The sequence below is a fragment of the Hipposideros armiger genome, unplaced genomic scaffold (genome assembly GCF_001890085.2).
Source record: "Hipposideros armiger isolate ML-2016 unplaced genomic scaffold, ASM189008v1 scaffold_283, whole genome shotgun sequence".
NCBI classification, from domain to species: domain Eukaryota; kingdom Metazoa; phylum Chordata; class Mammalia; order Chiroptera; family Hipposideridae; genus Hipposideros; species Hipposideros armiger.
The window spans coordinates 208,462-227,496 of NW_017731633.1; the positions used below are offsets into that span (position 1 = coordinate 208,462).

The following is a 19,035-nucleotide window of genomic DNA, read 5'->3' on the forward strand; positions in this document are numbered from 1 at the left end:
GGGGGGGGGGAGGCGGAGTTTGGACCACACAGACCTGCTGAGTTCATCCTTTACTGTGGACCTGGAATCTTTCAGCCTCAGTTTCCATATCTGCAATATCAGGAAAATAATGTTCCCCTCTAAGCAGTGACCCTCACTTAATGAGAGGGCCCCACACCCACCGCAGTCTCATTAGCCTTTCTCTTTAGCATGCCTTCCATGCTCAGGTAAGAATAACAACAGCTGACAATAAACATTGATCCCTTGCCAGGCACTTCTATATGCTTCATGTGGATTAACCCATTTAATCCTCATGGCGACTTTACAACGTTGATGCAATTGTGCTCCCCACCTTTGTAAATGGGAACAGCTGAGGCACAGAGAAGTTCAGACACGTTCCCTAAGCCACACAGCTAGTGTGCGAATTCACACAGCTAGTAAATAGAAGAGCCTGGATCTGCATCTTTACGGTCTGGCTCCAGGGTCCAGACACTCTTGACTCTCCAGTCATTGGGTCTCTCAGCTGAAATCAACACTGGTTGTGCTATTGCTTATGGAGACTTGGCCAGTCCAACAGGGCAGGACTTGGGCTTGCGTCAGTCCCTTCTCCCGAAGGCCCAGCTCAGCGTCAGGCACACAATAAGTACTTAATAAATGCCATTTAATGAGCAAATGGCTGTTCACAACAAGCTTGTGTGCCCTCTTTACAGAGAAAACTCAAGATCAGAAATCTAAGTTTTCCCTTTAAGAATGGAGGTCAGCTTCTAATTAGTCAAGTGCTTGCCATCCCTGGACAAGTCTCAAGGCGAATACATTTTGCATTATGTGCTTTTCTCTGATTCCTGACTCCCAAGGAGAAAAAAATAAGTATTTACCTAATATAATACTATAGAAACATGTAAATTTTTTCAACCCACTATGCCTATTATGACTTTTTTTTTTGAGATATAATTGACATAACATTATATTAGTCTCGGGTGTATGACATAATTAGATATTTCTATGTATTGTGAAATGATCGCCATAGCAATTGCAGTTGACACCTGACGACGTCTATCTTTATGTTAATTTCTAGACAGTGCTGTCAAATAGAACATTATGCAATGATGGAAATGTTCTAGATTTGCAACATCCTATCGAGTAGCCACTGGCCTCATGTGGCTGGTGAGCACTTGAAGTATGACTGGTATGACTGAGGGATTGAGTTTTTATTTTTAAATCTTAATCTAAATGTTAACAGCAGCATGTGGCTACCGTATTGGACAGAGCAGTTCTAGATTGAAACTTCTGCTGCGATAAATTAAATCATAAAATAATAGTGTAAAACTTAATGATGGTTGAAAAAAATTACAGTGGTGTCGTAACTAATTCAGTGGTAAGCTTACTTAGCTTTTTTGTAAAATTTATTGAATTCCAATACTATTTTAAGATGCTGAGGGTATGATTTTAGCATTAGGAAAGAAATTTCTTTGCTCTCTGTTTTTCTCGAGTTTTTTTTCCTTGAAAGCTGAGAACTAACTATGCAGTGCTTTTCAGCTGCTCTTGTAGGATGAGATTCAGAGTATAGTGAAATGGTTTGAGGAGAGATCTGTACTTAAACTGTATTCGAATCCAGGTTCTGCAGCTGTGGGTCAGCTCCAGTAGGGACTGGCTGAAAGAGCCCTGGCCGCCTGCCTGGTAGGGGGAGCCCTAATTCATAGCTAGTGTCTCTGCCCCATTAAGTGGCTTTTGTGCAATAATAATGAGGCCAGCGTGGCTGAGGCCAAGGCAGGCGAGAGGGACAGAAGATGAGGTCCAAGGGCCTGACTGCCCAGCCCATAGCAAGGTGTGAACCCCTGGATGTAGTGGGAAGTGTAATGGGAAGTCCTGGGAAAGGTTTTCAAGCAGGGGGGAGGGGTGATCTGATAGGAGTTTTGAAAAGGCCCCTCAGGCACTGATGTGGGGAACAGACAACGGTGCTCAAGTGGAGACAGGCAGCCCAGTGAGGAGGTGCCTACAGTAATCCAGGTGAGAGATGGTGGTGGCTCCAATCAGGGTGGTGGTGGCCATGGGGGTGGGGAGAAGTGGTCAGATTCTGGACTCATTTTGAAGGTCGCTTCTAGGATTTAGGAATGGATTGCATGTGGAGGGTGGGGAAAGAGGGGAGCCAGGAATCAGCCCTGAATGTTGGGGCCTGAGCTATGGAGTGGATGGTAGAGCCATTGACGGACATGGTGCCGACCGAGACAGGCAGGTTGCAGGGAGTGAGAAGCAAGTGTGACTTTGGACCACGAGTCTTCCAGGACACGTGAGCTATCAAAGGGGTATGTTGCTGTAGAAGAAGTTAAGTAGGTGGCTCGGGAGCCTGGAGATAAAGAACTGGGAGATATTTGCTTAGAAATGATGACAGCTGTGTGACTGGATGAGCTCACCTTGGCAGAGCCTAGAGATGGGAAAGAGGAGAGGGTTGGGTCGGGCCCTGCGACATTTCGAGGTGCAGTAGAGGAGGAAAAACAAAGGAGACTGCAGAGGAGACACCTGGGAGGTAGGAGGGACACCGGGCATTTTCAGGGTGGTAGAAGCCAAGAGAAACTTGTGTTCTACAAAAGAGGCACGGTCACCATCCTGAATGCGGCTGAGAACTCAAGTAAGACTAATTGTAGCTGGAATTTGATACATGCCCACCATCGTCCTAAGCATTGGACACAGATGATCTCATTTTGGCCGCCCCACGACCCTGTTATATAGGCATTATTATACCCATTTTGCAGACAAGGAAACTGAGGCTAAAATGCGAGGGAAATTACTTGCTCAACGACTCACAGCTAGTAAGAGGACAAAATTGACTGTGTTCCCTGAACCTCCATTCCAGATGTGGCCATTAGGTGTCAACACACACTCAGGTACTCATGTACTCACCCATTCGGGATGTGTTGAGCTGCTGCCCTGGGCCAGGTGTCATTCAAAGCATCAGGGGTGCAAAAGCATAATGCAACAATATCCTTGTGGGGTTTACATCTTAGGGAGGGCAAACAGGCAGTAAGCCAATCAGCAAATAAAGATGTGACATGCTTCTGGGTGGTAAGTACCCAGACCAAAATGGGGCTAGAGAGAGCTGGGGGTGTTTGCTTAGCTGGGATGGTCAGAGAAGACCTTTATGAGGAAGTGGTCTTTGACAGAGATGATAATTATGTTAATAACGAAAACTTCGAGAGCACTTACTATTTGTTGAGTGAGTATTGTGGAATAATAATATTTGTGCCAAGCAAGATTCTCAATGCTTTAATTGATTTCATCCCTTCAATCAGAGATACTCTCATCATCATCATTTTACAAATGAGATGGAGGTCAGGGAAGTTGCTGGAAGCCACACAGCCCAGAAGTGAGGTCTCTGGGATCTCAGTCCAGACAGTCTAGCTCCAGAGGCTCTGCTGGACCTGACTCTCCATGCATGAGGGAGTGAATATTCAGTTCCTAGAAGGGGAAATTGGGAGACAGAAGGTTAAGGAGGAAACAGACACAGAGAGGTTAAGTCACAAGGTTAGAAAGTGGTGGGGCCTTGGACTCAAACGTCAGCAATCTGGCTCCATGGTCTGTGTGTTTTCTTTCTAGACCAATGGCTCTCAGACTTGAGCGTGCGTGGGAATCGCTGAAGGGCTTGTCACAATAGATTTCTGGACCCTGCCCCCCAAGTTTCTGACTTACCAGGTTTGGGTTGGGCCTAAGAATATGCATTTCTGTAAAGGTCTTAGCAGGTTATGCTGATGCTGCTGGTCCAGTGCCCACATTGTGAGAACCACTCTTCTAGAGTGACTCTCAGCGCGTGAAAGAACGAATACCTCGTTCCCAGTATGAGAAACTGAGGCTCAGAGAGGCTGTCTAGTGTGCAAAAGTCGCAGTTATTAGATGGTGGTGTCAGGATTGCAAACCCAGTCCATCAGCCTCCAGAGTTCTGCACTGCCTCCTGCCGGTCAAAAAAATAAATGCATGCCCATATGAATGAATGGATTCCCATTTCCCAGAGGGGAAAACCAAAGTCGGGGAGCTCGGGGTGGGGGGGCGACCCCGGCGTCCCCTGACCTCCTCCCTGCCCCCGCCCGCAGGTGAAGCTGGTGTTCATGAAGAACCAGGCGGTGGTGGAGACCGTGCTCTTCCTGACGTCGCGCACTCGGGCGCTGCTGCGGCGCTTCTCGCGCATGCTCCTAGTGGACCCGCTACCGGCGCTGCAGGGCGCGCTGGACCTGCTAGTGGTCTTGTTGGTGGATGGCCTGGGCCGCGCGCGCCCGGCCGCCTGCTGCGTGGAGCGCCCAGGGACACTGAGCCTGCTGCGCTTAGTGCTACAGAGTACGCCGGATGTCAAGGGCCACGTGCGCTGCCTGACAGCGGGGCCCGAGGTGACAGCGCAGCTGCCCGCCGTGCGCCAGCTGCTGCCCGGTGCGCGTGTGCAGATATGCCGCGTGCAGGGCCTCGAGACGCTCTTTAGCAAGGCGCAGGAGCTGGGCTGCGCGGGCCGCGAGGATCCCGGCTTGTGGCCGCGACTGTGTCGCCTGGCTGGCGCTCCGTCACCTGCCACCTACACCAAGGTTCTGGCCAAGCTGCGCGCCCACGGCCCGGCCGCCTTCGTCGACTACTTCGAGCGCAACTGGGCCTCCCGCCGCGACACTTGGGTGCGCTTCCGCGCCTTTGAAGCGACCCGCGACCTGGACATGTGTGCCCTGGTGCGCGGCCACCGCCGATGCCTGCTGTGCTGCCTCAGCCCCTCACGCAGCATGGCGCAGTGCCTTCGCGACTTGGTGACCATGCAGTGGGCTGATGCGTCCAGAGAGGTGGTGCCCGATGGCCCCGGCGGTGGGGAGCCTTGGTTGGAGTGCAAGCAGGGGAGGAGAGCCCAGGTGGAGAATGAGAGGATGAAGGGCCTGGAGAACGGGGATTGGGGAGGGACCCCGAATGAAGGAAGTATTTGGAGAGGCGTCCAGCTGGAGAAGAAGTGGGCCAGACAACTGGAGCCCAGAGACTTGGGAGGTGCTCAGTTAGCAAGTGAGAAGGAGAGAGGGTTGCAAATCCGATATTGGAAAGGGGTCCAGTTTCATAACCAGAAGGTGAGAGGGCTAGAAAGGAGTGCCGGAGAGGGTCCCAGTTGGAGAACCAGGGTCTGAAAAGGTTGAAAGGGTATCCCTGGAGGATGGCTCAGTTGGAGGATCGGAGGATTAGGGTTCTGGAGACCATAGACCAGAAAAGGACCCAGTTTGATTATGAGGAGGCCAGGAGTCTTGAAGGGAGCACCTGCAGGGGGGCCAGGTTGCACGATGAGAGAACCAGTGGACTGAAAACCAGAGACTGGAAGGGGCCTCAGATAGAAGCCAAGAAGGGAGGGCAGCTGGAGGTCAGAAACTGGAGGGGGGTCTATTTGAAGAAGCCCCTCAAGTTGGTCCCTGAGAACAGAGACCAAAGGGGTCTCCAGTGGGGAGATAAGAGGCAGAGAGGGCCAGGAATTAGAGAAGAGAGAGGAGTAGTGAGGTTGCGGGTCAAAAGAAAAAGGGACCTGGAAGACATAGTTCTGGTCCAGCTAAGGGACACATACATGGGTGACAGGCCTGGAGGATGGGGATGGAGATGGAGCCCAGCCTGTGGGCCCCAAGAGTAGGGGAGGGCAAGGAAGGGAGTGTGTGCACACAGGAGGGAGGTACCTAGGACTGGGGAATGGAGTTATGTGTGGCACCCCCATGGGAACTGTGTTTAAGGACGATCCAGAATGTCCAGTGACAAGGAGAGTGTACCTGGCTACAGGGGACAGCCTGCAGGAAGGAAGTGAAGGAGAATCCCCGAGGGAACCTAGGAGGCTTTGCTGCCCCTTGGGAGAGGAGATGGACTGGGAGCCCCTGGCCAAATTCTGAGCAGCCTGCGGGCCAGAGCTGGCAGATCTTGTGGCCGAGGAGCTGGCCTTTGCCAGGCAGCATGGGACCCAGGGTTTCCACATGACGGGAGCTGGCTTTGCCCTTAAGGATGACACTTCAGATTTCTTCCTGGGCGGGGCCCTGACACGCTGCAGCTGCTCCATCCACTCCGCCCAGCATCTGCCCTGCCGCCACCTCTTCACGGCGTGCCTCCTCACTGGGGCAGCCTTATTCCATATGGACCTGCTCAGGGACTGCTGGGGGAGAGCCCCAGAGTCCTGAGCCTCAGGCCCCTGCCCACCACCCTGCACTGTGAGGGTGGGAGGGCATTCTTTGATCCCAAAGATAACAGAACTCAAGCCAAGGAGGCCACCCCAGTTTCTCTGGCTATCTCCTGGGTCACCAGTGTCCTAACATTCCACTTCTCCCAAAGGATCTCAATTACCTGTTAATATACTGCTTTCTCCAATAATCTGTGTTCACCATCTTTATTAATAGTCAATCTTCCCCAAGGGATCTCATCTTGGCAGTTTGCCTCTCTGGGTCCTAGGGGAAGTTGACAGTGGTCGCCGAGGCCTGAAACCACAGGTGTGGAAGATGGTAGTGACCAGGGTGAATTCTGAGGGTTTCTTCAGAATATAAGCAAGAGGTATAGACAGGGTCAGGCTGGGGCAGAAGGAAGAAAGGGACAAACTGGGGAGGGGAGTACACTAGGCACTAGGGAGGGCCTGGCCAAGAGGAGACTGGTAAAGTCCAGGGAGTTTAGGGAGTGAAGGAAAAAAGCAAGGAAGAAGGTAAGGATAAATGAAGGAGAGGTAAGGGTGGGAAAGACAAAGAAGAGATAGAAATGGAGAAAAGGCAAAAATGAAGAAGAAATGGGGAGAAGCAGAGGGAGGCAGGAGAGGAGAGGGGGATGGGGGAAAGGAAGAAGGAGACACAGCAAAGGAAAGGTGTGGGAGATGGAGAGACAAGAAAAGAGAGGAGTGATTTGGGTATTTCCAAGCCTGGAGACTTGGATCCCCTTTGCCTTTTGATTGGTCATTTCAGGAAGAGACAGAAGAGGAGGAAGGCACAGGGAGTCTTTAGGAATGGGCTGGGGGCTTTCCCGCAGGGTTGGGGAGCCATCTGAACTATTACGCTTCAAGATTGGAATAAAACAATATTATTTTGGTTTCCATACTGAGTTCTTGGCTTCTGGAGGAGGGTCAGAGGCCCAGACCCTGAGGGAAACTGAGAATGTCCAGCATTCTTTCAACAAGGCCTATGGGGGCCAGATGGAATGAAGGGGCCAAAATGAATCTGTCTCCATGGTAGCACACCTTCATGCGTGACCCTTGAACCTCGAAATGCCTCACATGCCCACCTCAATTCCTTCAGGCCTCTGCTCAAATGCCACCTCCTCCTAAATGCCACTCCTGAACAGTCTGTCTAAAGAGTCCCCCCACTCCCCTTCTCAGCATTATTCTTTACAACACTTACCACTACCTGAAATTATACCACATTGCTCTTTACCAGTTTAGCACACTGGCTAAGTTTATAGAGTATGAAACCAGACTATCTTGTTTCAAATCCCAGTTCCGATACTTACTTGATATGTTACATTTGGTTGCTTATTCTCTTTGTTTCAGTTTGGAGATGACAATAGTACCTATCAGGATAGGTGAATGAGCCTGTACCAGTGTCCTAACATTCCACTTCCCCCTCAAAGGATCTCAATTACCTGTTAACATACTGCTTTCTCCAATAATCTGTGTTCACCATCTTTATTAATAGTCAATCTTCCCCCACCAAAATATAAGCTCTCTTTTATGTCCCATCGTCTTTCCAGTACCTAGAACAGTGCCTGTGGCAAAGTAAGCACTGAGAAAGATGAAAAAATAAAAATGGCAGACTGGCTAAAAGCTGATGCTTCGTTATGCTTTATTGTTGCTATGGTGACAGTCTAGCCGGCCGGAAGATTCCCAGCTTCAGTAACCTTGTGCTAACCCCACCCGGCTCACCCATTGGCTACCTGTTTCTACGCTATAGCTGCCAGAAAACTACAACTCCCAGCTGGCTGAGCGCCTGCCTGCTAAATAGGGCGCCTGTGCAGTAGAATCTGCTGTCCTGGCGCTCCATCTGAGCGCTTAGTGGGGACACTAAGAATGGGGGCAGAGGAATGGTGAGGACCCTTTGCTCTCTCAGCATTGTAGAACCCCCTCGTCTCAACCAGTCAGAGGGGTCGGGGTTCCTGCACCTCCATTTTGGCTTGAGGGGAGCAAAGGGAACTGCTCCTGTTTCCATGGTGACCGGACCGGCTCCCAGCACCAAGAGGATTATTGCAGGAGAGATGGAGGGGAAACCAAAGGGGGGCGTTGCCATGGTAACCCTGGAGCCGTAGGGGGAGGGGTGAGAGCAAAGAGTTTAAGGATATCATGGGAGGAATGAGAGTAACAGCCAGGAAAATGGGGTGCTCATGGAGGAATGGAGAGTGTGATGGAGGAATTGGTTTGAGTAAGGAGATTTGGGGTGTTTTGAAGAAGTGGGAGTGTTTGGTGAATTCGAATGTAATAAGGGGATTTGGGGAGGTCACTGGAGAAATCGGTATGCTAATAGGTAATAGGGATGCTTTGTGGGAAGTGGAAACGCTGTAGGGAAAATTAAGATGTTAATTCATTCATCATTCAAAAATTATCTGTAGAGCTCCTATTTAATGTGCCAGGCACTACTAGATTTTAGAAATACTGTGATGAGCAGGACAGACATGACTATAGAGGGGTTTGGGGGTTCACTGTAGAAGGGTTAGGATGTTCTTAGAAAACACCCACTCCCCCAATGAAAGAAACACCCTCTTCCCTAATGAGAGAAATGGGCAGTTAAGAAGAACTAGAGCTATAATGACAAGTTTTACAAGGGAATAGGGTATTATGTAAATTAATTCTGGCACTATTTTAGAAGACCAAGTACCATCTGGCAGGCCCTGGGGATTCCTTAGTGACCAAAGTCAGCATTATGAATTGGGTTGCCGGATTTAGCGAGAAAGCCACCAGTTAAGTTCTAATTTCACAACACATAGCATTTTAGTTATTTGTTGTTTATCTGAAATTCAAGTTCAATTAGGCATCCTGTATTTTTACCTGGTAACCCTAATTTTGAGGAATTGGGGAGTTTGGGAAGGATGGGTTATTATAGGGGTCTAGGACATTATAAAGTAATTGAGTTATAGGAAGAGTAGCTGGAGATAGTCAGGAAAAGTAGAGGAGTGTTGAAGCCAACACTAAGATCATCAATTACTGTGTGCCTGTGGCTGTGTTAAGTGCTTTTATTTTGAAAAGCTTTTTATTCTGGAAATTTTCAACCCTATACAAATAATATAATGAACTACTTCACCATCTCTGCTTTATATGCATGCCGCATTGAAGCATCACCACAACCCTATGAGGTAACATTACTGTTATCCCCCCACTTTACAGATGATGACACTGAGGCACAGAGACGTTAAATAACTTGACCAAAATCACACACCAGAAGTAGCAGAACCAGGAGTTGGACCCAGGCAGCCTGGTACTGGACTTCACCATGTATCCTGTGTGTGTTCCCTTTGGGAAGTTCAGATTAGCAAGTAGAACATGATGGGAGTGATAAGAGGGTAGTAGGTTGTAAAAGGAAAAAGAATCGAGCCATTTGAGCATTGTGCAGTTTTTATAGGATTCTTATACAGGTGAGTGGAGGTGTGTAGGGAGCTCTGGGATGTTTGGGGAGAGTAGGGGAGTTATAGGAAGAGTTTGGTGTTTTGAGGTGTAATGGGAAGTTGTCTAGCTATATTGTCTAGTACAGTAGCAGCTAGCCACATGTGGCTAAATTAAATTAATTAAAGTTAAATACAGTTAAAAATTCAGTTCCTTGGCAGGTCAAGGTGGTGGAGTGGGTAAACGCTGTGCTTGCTTCCTTCCATGACTACATCAGAATTACAACTAAATTATAGGACAATTAACCCCTGGGGAACCATCTGAAGACTAACTGAATGGAACTCCTATAAACTAAGACTATGAAGAAGAAGCCACATCAAGACTGGTGCAGTATTTTTTTTAAAATTCAGTTCCTTGGTCGCACTCACCACATTTCAAGTATTCAGTGGCCCCACTGTGTTGGATGGTAAAGATCTAGAGCATTTCCATTATCACAGAAAGTTCTATCCACCAGTGCTAGTGTATAAGGAATTGGGCTGTTACAGCTGTGGAGTTTCCTGGTTCCTAACTGTCTGGCAATATCTCATCTCTTGCCCTCCTGCCTCACCTGCACTGGACTCCACCCTGTGCCCCAAACAGGACCAGCTTGATCTAATTTTCACCCCTGCCATTCCCTCTGCCTGGAATGCCCATCCGGCTCTTTGCACTTCAGGCTTAAATGTCTCCTCTAGGAAGAGGATTCCCTCAACAGCCCTATTCAAAGTAGTAGTCATCCCCTTTGCACCACCAGAAACTATCCCATCCCCCTGTTTTCTTTCTTTCAGAAAACATCAGTATCTAAAATTATCTTGTTCACTGATCATATATACCTTTTAATTGTCCATCTTCTCCACTAGGGGGCGGTCTTGTCCTGTTCACTGATGAGGCAGAAAAAGTTAACTCGTAAAAGGCTGAACCCTCAGCGTTTTTCTCTATATCTCTGAGACTCTTTCTGATTAGTTTGTTCATTTATTCTAGTCTTTAGATTCCACATGAAAGGGGGATGGGGATGAAGGAGAAGTTGAGGGGATAAGAAAGCGCGATCGGTAACCACAAGATTGCCACGGGGATACGAAAGACCGTTTGGGGAATACATTCAATAATGTTGTAAATATTTTGTAGGGTATCAGATGGTCACTTGTCTTATTAGGGAGACCATGTCATGGATGGTGTAAGTGCCTGACCACTGCAGTGTACACCTGAAACTGAAGCTGAATAATATTGTATGTCAACTATTATATATATATATATATATATATATAGTCACAGGATGTGGAGTACAGTATAAGGAATAGAGTCAGTGGAATTGTAACAGCTATACAGCTTATATACGATGTCAGAGGGATAGTAGATTGGGGGAGGGGGGTTATCACTATGTGAGGGGTATAAATGTCTAACTAGTACATTGTTTTGTATACCTGAAACTAATTTTATTTTTTTAAGTGAGCCAGAGGACTGCCCAGGCCTGCATCTCCACCCCAGGGACCACCCAGGCTCATCCCCTAGAGATAAATTTTTCTGTTGAAACACCCCTAGAAAAAGGAGGTAAGACCCCCAACCAGAACTAGCTAGTTTTTAGTGCTTGTGCAGACTGCTGGAACCTGCTCGTAGCTTGAACTCCAACCTCATTATAATACAATTAAAATAAAATGAACATTGTGGCTTGGCAGCCCCCCTGCCCCCCCACCCCGTGAGTTTTTCTGTATGCATTCTGGGTAAGAGCATGGTCAGAAAGAAACTAGTTATATAACCAGCATATGTCAATCAAATAACCTCAGTCTATACATCAAATGTCCTGAGTTTGGATATCACATCTCCTATCCTATATGAGAAAAAAATAACCTAAAGTTAGGCACAGTTTTCTGCAGCAACCTTCTCTGGACTCTGCCCCCCACAACTCCTCTGCTGGTGCTCCTCTTAAACAAACTTTCGAACTTCTATTCCTTGTGAGTCTTGTAAATTCTTTCACATTCTGCGAACACCCAGGGGTATCCAAAGACAAGACATTCGCCATGGAAAATCCCAGTGCCCAGAATTGTGCCTGGCACAGAGAAGACTCCATAAATGATGTTCGTTAAATGAATGGAGGCTATTCAGAATAAAAGAGCAGTGATACTACAGGGGAGGTGGGGGTTTTAGAGAAACAGCGTCATAGGGGACCTGTGGGGGACATAGGAGAGGACTGCCCAGCACTAAATGGTGTTAGGGGAGTAACAGGGGAGTGGCGCAGTCTGAGGAGACACCTGTCAAACCTGAAAGGCACCAGTGGTCCTGTCAGTCCTTAGTTGAACAGGGACTCCTTCGTGCCTTGACCCCCTCCTCTGGTAATGGTCTTGCTCGATGCCGGTTCTCTTCGGCCACTCCAGGACATACCAAGTTTCCAGCAGAGTGATGGGGGGAGGGGCCTGGGTGCGGAAGGGATAGTTCTGCGGACGGGAGCATTGTCGCGGACGTCGGGGAGAAATGTGAGGGGGAAGGGTTAAGGGGGTCTAAACAGTTGGAAGAGGAACAGAGAGGCCTTCAGGAGACCTTCTTTGAAGGGTAGGGCAGGGCCTGAAAGACTTTTCAGAAAAAGAAGGTGGGACCTCTGGCTGGGCAAGTTCATTAGGTGGAAAGGTGGGAGGTTGGGGTAGGCGAATTCATTGTGTGTCCAAGTGAAGGGGATGAAACTGGTTGGAAAGACCATTGTTTGCATGGGGAGATTCGGGTAGTGCTTGTGGGTGACCTCTGCGTGTATGAATGGGGAAGGCCTGGGTGAGTGTGTGCCCGGGTAACAGGTTTGAATTGTGCCTTGAAATGGGAGCTGGATTCTGACAGAGGCTCTGAGAGGGCATATCAGATGTGGGTGAACAACAGGTGCAAACGCCTCATGGTGGAAGAGTTCATTAAGGACCTACTTCCAGAAGGAGGGTCTGACCGTTGGAATGCAAGATCCACAGGCAGATGCATCGAGAGTGATGCTGGAGATTATGCTGGGGACCTGTCAGAGGGGCCTGGACTGCCAGGCGGAGGGGCCCGACACTGTCCCAGGGTGCTGGGGAGCCATGGAAGGCTGAGAGCCGGAGAAGGGCAAGATCAGCGCTGGGTGTGGAAAGACCTGTCTAGGGCCATGTGGGGGATGGACTGGAGTAGGAAGAATGGAGGCAGGGAGGCCAGAGAGGAGGCTGGGGCCATGATCTAGGGGGAGAGGAGGAAACCTGAGCTGGGGCAGGGGCCATGGGGCCAGAGGGGACGATACAAGGCAGAATGAAAACACAGGAAGGATGGGACTTGGGGATGGACAGGTGGGGTTGGGGTAGTGAGGAGGAAGGAGGGATGAGAATACCCCCCAGGGATTAATCTGGGGACTCAGTGGACAATGAAGCTGTCCAAAGATGGGGACCCTGGGAGGAAGACTCCGAGGTCAGCACAGATGTCATGAGTGTAAGGGGCTGGCAGGTCATCCAGTGAGTCAGAACCTCGCTCCTGAGTGAGGTGCATCGTGATGGATGAGGGCTGGGTGCCAAGCAGTAGGGACCAAGGAGGGCTTAGTGACCCCATAACTGGAACTGGAGGTAACCATGTGCAGTTGAGGCCCAATTTAGGGCAGCGCCGTCTGATAGAACTTTATACACAGATAGAAATGCTCTCTATCCCCCATGTCCAATATCTTAACAACCAGGCACATGTGGCCCTTTGAGTGTTTGAAATATATTGGATCATCAGGAAAGTCATGATGCATTCTTGCATTGAAAAACAGAGAAAAATACGTCATGACTTTCACAACGATCCAATAGCTAGTACCACTGAGGAAGTGATTTTGGCGGGGGGGTGACAAGGGATAACTTTTTTTTTTTTTAAGATTTTTATTCGGGAATTGGGGGGATGGGAACAGTGCTGAGGAATTGGGGGAAGGGGAACAGACAAGTTGCTGTCCTTTTGTTCTTCAGTCTAGTTGTGGAGGACGTTGCTTCACTGGCCCAAGTTGGCACCATCATTGCGCTCTTTCCGGGAGACGCAGGTCAGTCGCCAGCTTCTGGACGGCCGCTCACTGCGGCTGCTGGCCGCTCACGCTGGCTGCTGGTCGGACACGCTGGCTGCTGGCTACACACGGTAGTCCATGGCAACCCACTGCCACAGGGGCTGCAGCCTACACCATCGCCAGTGTCTCATGGCAGCCCAGCTCCAGGTTGAGCTGTTGTTCAGCATCTTAGCTGTAGAGGGCAGTGTCACTGGCCCTCATATGTGGGATCCAAACCGGGGCCCTCTGGCGTCCCAAGCCAGTTCTTAACCATCACGCCACTTGGCCGGCCCAGGGATAACTTTTTATTTTGGAGTCATTTAAGACTCACGAGAAGTGGCGGAAAAAAAAAAAAAAAAAAAATCACAGAGCCTACCCCTGTACCCTTTTCCCAATGATAGTACCTTCGATAACCATAGGACATTGTCAAAACCCAGGAAATTGTTGGTACAATTCAGTTAACTCAGGTACAGACCTTATTCAGATTTCACCACAACGTAAATGAATTTTTAAACTTGTTTAATTTGAATTAACTTCTATTGAAATGTCAATGGTTAGCTGCTGCCATCTTGGACAGTGCAGGTCTAAGGCATGAAGACACTGGTGGTGAGGAGTCCCCAGCAGTGGTTTGTGACTTTTAAAGAGTTGCCACTCATGCCCATATGAGCCACGAAATACTCTTGAGAAGTACTTTGAAGAAGGCCTTTAACGAAACCATTGATAATGACGTCGTCCTTGGCAAGGATTTCCCGCTGGCGGTGTGTGGCATAAATAACATTTAAGTAGCCACAAATGCAGGTGACAGCGGTAAGAGCCTTACTCAAATGTTAGTACTGCTGGATCCTCCTCCAAAACCTACACATAGACCTCTGGTGCTGAGGCTTCCTGGTGATCTTCATTGCATTTTAAGAAGTTCACAGATGGGTGGATAACTCTTCAATGAGGACACTCTGGGTTATGTCCTTGTAGACATAGGACAGTGACACCATTGGTGCTGAGATCTTCCTAGGTGGTGGTGTGTGGATGGCATTTTAGGAACAGTTATTTTGCGACAGATTTTGGCATGACCTGAACGACTCCCATCTCCTTTAGCCATTTCTTGGGCATCATCTTTCTGATCAATGTGTAATGGTTTGAGGCCTCTCTAGACCATCTACAATGAGCATCTGCTCCATGAACCCTGACTTTGGATGGAGACACGCCTAGACCTTGCTTTATGGGTGGTTGGGAGTGTGATGAGATGGTGGCCAAGGTGGTCTCCAGAATATCTGAGTTGTCCCATCTCAGCCCTGAGATCAGTTCTGGGGACAGCATATTTTAAGCCAGTAATATCCCAGGTACCATGTTGCTGGTGTTGAGGCCATCCATAGGTGGTTTGTGAGATTTTTCAGAACATAATATTGCCTCCCACCTGCCCACAGCCCACTCAGCTCTCCGCGAATCTGCTCCCCGAGGGGGTTGCCCTTATAGATATGGCTCAGTATGAGGAAGTGTGTTAAGGTCAATGTTGTGATCTTCTTGGTGATTTGAGCCATTTCCAGAACACCTTCAACTCTCCTTCTCCCACCTCTTAGTCTGGCCTCAGCTAACATTTATCAAATACTTGACAACCTACAAAATGCTTTCACTTAAGATTGTCCTCCCTCCTGCCCTGCCTACCTGTAAGGTAAAAATTATCCTTGTAGCCAGTTTGAGAGAATGTCTTAACTCAATAGTGTTTAAACATGAACAGGTTTTGTATCTTATATAACTCTTATCAACTGTGTTTTACCTGTTGAGCCACAGCTAAACTTTACAAAATCTCAATCCAGCTCTATAACTTTTCTATCTCTTGTGGCTTATCTCATTCTCTTAAGGACTCAACCCCATTTGCTTTATTAATCATCATATTTAAGTTTATGAGACCGAGATTGAGTTTGAGTTTATTTATTCATCGCTATCAATCTACATCCAAAATTGCTATTAAAAATACAATAAAATCACATCCCACTTAGAAATACCAAGCCTGAAAAACACTTTTTTGGAGCTTAACACATTACATAAATAGATAGCAAGTTTTTTTTCATGTCAGAATTTCCTTAAATTTGTACCTTCCTCCCTCCCCAGTTCTACCTAGCCATGAGGAATGTAAATTTTAAATTTAATACATTATTATCAAAGAAAATGGTGGAGAGTCTATGGACAGCTTTAAAAGTGGCATTTGCAGTGTGGTCCTACAGTCCCGTTCTCATTCCAAAGTGCAACTATTGCCATCATTCAACACTGTCTGGCTGTTACAAGAATCACCACGCAGGATTGAAAAGTACCCCTGAGGCCATTATCAGGCCCCAAGTCCTTTCATTCACTACAGTCCAGTGGTGTCTGGAGTGCTTATGACAGCTTTAGCTTATGACAAACAGCTGACTTGGTTTATAGCACATTAACAAAGGTTTCATATTATCAGAAGTCCAAAACTCCACCATAAAGTTCAGGAGTCATAAATTGCATGAATGTGACTTCCGATCAAGATGGCGGAGTATAAATTGCCATCACTTTTTTGGAGGACATTTAAACAATTTCAGGTTTTTCTGGCAAGACGATTTCACTTGAATGAATTTAATCTGAAGAAATTATGTACAACCCTGTAATTCTACTGCTACAAATTTACGCTGGGGAAAACACCTAAAAAAATTGAGGTGAATGCCGTGCAAGGTCCAGGTGCCCACCCACCCCCTCCCCAACTACCTGAAGTACCTATGGTGTATGAGTGTGCATCTTTCTCTGGATACAATCAATGTGTTTACAATATTGATTTTGCCTACATCTATACAGAAATCCCAAAACATCAAGTTCCAGCTAATTGAGGGAAAAGCGAGTAGGAAAAGCCCTGCTCATTTTAAAACTCAACCTCTGGACGTGTGGCTCCAGTGGCATGGAGGGGAAAGGGGGTGTCCTTTGCTCTCACTTGTGTCATGCCATCTCCTGAACTGAATTCCTCTGGTCTGAGGTGAGGACATGAAGTGGGAAAAGACATACGTCACCTACATTGACTTCCCAAGGCACAGTAATAAAGCCCTGTCTTTGGCTGGCTGACACTACTGGTTTAGCTCATCCACAGACTAAATGAAAGCAAATAGTGGCTCTGACAGCCTCACCGTCTCCAACAGGCATTGTTGGTCCCTTTTGAACTGGTTAAGACCGTGGATGCTCAAAGCAGGCCATCTAGGTTCAAATCCGAGGTCTGCCATTTAGATTTTTTTACAGAATAAGGAATGAGCCTGTCGTGACCTATTGGTTTCTCATTCTTCACTCTAGCAACGCTGAACTACTGTATTTTGTATCTAGAATTCCCCTCGCCATCCTTTCCTGGACACGCCCACATCCTTTCACTTCAGTATACTTGCTCAGGGCGATTTAGGAAACTTAAGGGTGCCTGCTCTGTGCTTCTTGATTTTGCCTCATATCTCCATTATAGGATATAATCTCACGGTGTTTTAATTGTGTGCCTGTATGTCTATCACACCAAACTGTGCACTCCTTGAGTCTCACTCATCTTTGCATCCCCAATGCCCAGTGCACAGCTGGCTCCATAGCAGGTGCTTGATAAACATTTGCTGAAAAATAAATGAATCAGATCTCAACGGTCATCATTATTGCATTGTTTATTGAACATACCGCATGTCGAGTGTTCTGCTAGTGCTTTCTATGCAGAATCTCATTTAATCCTTACGACCCCCTAAAATAACTGCTCTTGTTTTCATAGTTGATGTTTTCTTCTGACTCATAATACAAATCTTTATTTAAACAGCATCATGAAGATTCTTTTCTACTACTCTTTGTCTCTTTATTTTCTAAAGGCTGTATAAATGTTGTTTTGTATACTCAATGTACCTGGAATTAATATTTGTTGATGAGGTGACTTAGTGCTTGATAGTTTCCAGAGTGGCTGCACCAGTTTTCAGTCTCACCAGCAGTGGACAAGGGTTCCAATTTTCCACATCCTCACCAACCCTTCTTGTTGTCTGTCTTTTTTATTGTAGTGGCACTAGTGAGTGTGAAGTGGTATCTCATTGTGGTTTCAATCTGCATTTTCCCAATAATTAACCGCCACATGATCTCAATTAATGCAGAAAAAGGATGTGAAAAATGCATAAGCCTCCCCCTATCTCCCATGCTGTTTCTGTGGAGACCAAGCAGGAAGCAGTAACCAAGTATATTTTCACCTGCCTGCCCGGGTGGTATCATCTGAGCCCTTCCCGACACACAGAACCAGGAGAGATAATAATAATGGTTGTTGTAAGCTACTGAATTTTGGATAAAAGCAGCAATACTTAACAGGAATGACAAATTATGGCTATCTCTCAATAATGTGATTATGGGTTAACAATATTTTACTTGGCCGAATTTTTCTGTGTTGGTGACAATAAGCATTTGTTATTCTTATAAACCAAAATAATTTCAGTGAAGGAATATTTTAACACTTTCATTGCTTTTGTATCTTGCTTTTAACTTTATAAGTGCATTTTCATGTGATAATATGAGTTAATTTCTTAGAGTTGGAAAACAATATGTAGAAAAATAAAGGTAATTTCATAAATAACCTGTTATTCACCATCTGATGTTTCAATTGCCTTTATCTTACCTGAAAAAAAGGATAACCCATCACCAAGTATGATTCACTGCACCTCATTCTATTATTTTTTATTATTATTATTATTAATTACAGGTGTACAAAACAAACATAATCATTAGACTCATTCAATTCTTATATACACTGAATGCTAAGATGTTGAGTTTATATTAGTTGATGAGACAAGTAAAGAGTTAACAGGAGTGGGCTTGTGAGCTGGCAGGAAGGTGCTTAAACATTAACCACTTGGCTCTAACTCCCCTGGCTAGCACTGCACCTGTCAACGAACAAGCACCTTATATCCATCACATGTGAGAACAGAACAGTTCCCAGTCGCAACAGCAACCCCCTGCAAACTAATAAGCACCCATCATAGATGGGAACAGGACAGTTCTCAGGAGAAAACAATTGTAACGGCAGCCCCACTGCAAGCTGACAAGAACCCTACATCCTGCTTAGAGAAATATAAAACTCGAGCTAAAAAGACACCGGCTGCAGCTCTCTCCCTCAGACTGTCCTAGCAGAACTTCCCTTTGCCAGAACTCTCTCTCTTTTTGACTTTTAATAAATCTTTTCTGAATTCTTGTCGAGTCTCATAAGTTCTTTTACATTTTGCGAATGACCAGGGGTTAATTCTACGCCAATACATTTTGGTGCTGAAACCAGGGAGTTCGACTCCACCTCCCCTTCTCCACGAGTTTGACTCTCCCTTCTCCTCTCTGGGAGTTAATTATACATCCTCCTCTCCCCTGCTGGGCATTTCTCCCAGAGGATCTCTAAAGCCTCCCAGATCCCATCCCTTGAGGAAATTGACGCTTCCAGGCTGGGGCTACTCTCCGGTGGCAGTGAAAGTCCTACCTCTCTGTT

The 19,035-nt window shown here is 47.0% G+C and overlaps 1 protein-coding gene across 1 annotated transcript in view; it reads left to right on the forward strand.

Annotated features, from left to right (window-relative positions):
• Nucleotides 1–11,234, forward strand: part of ZSWIM9 (zinc finger SWIM-type containing 9) — a 17,154-nt gene extending 5,920 nt beyond the window's left edge. Inside the window, 5 exon segments of the mRNA XM_019658401.1 lie at nt 4,062–5,070; nt 5,073–5,539; nt 5,541–8,013; nt 9,305–9,905; nt 11,003–11,234. Of these exon segments, the coding sequence (XP_019513946.1) occupies nt 4,062–5,070; nt 5,073–5,539; nt 5,541–6,134 (2,070 nt within the window). The 3' untranslated portion in view covers nt 6,135–8,013; nt 9,305–9,905; nt 11,003–11,234.
• Nucleotides 11,235–19,035: the final 7,801 nt, after the last annotated feature.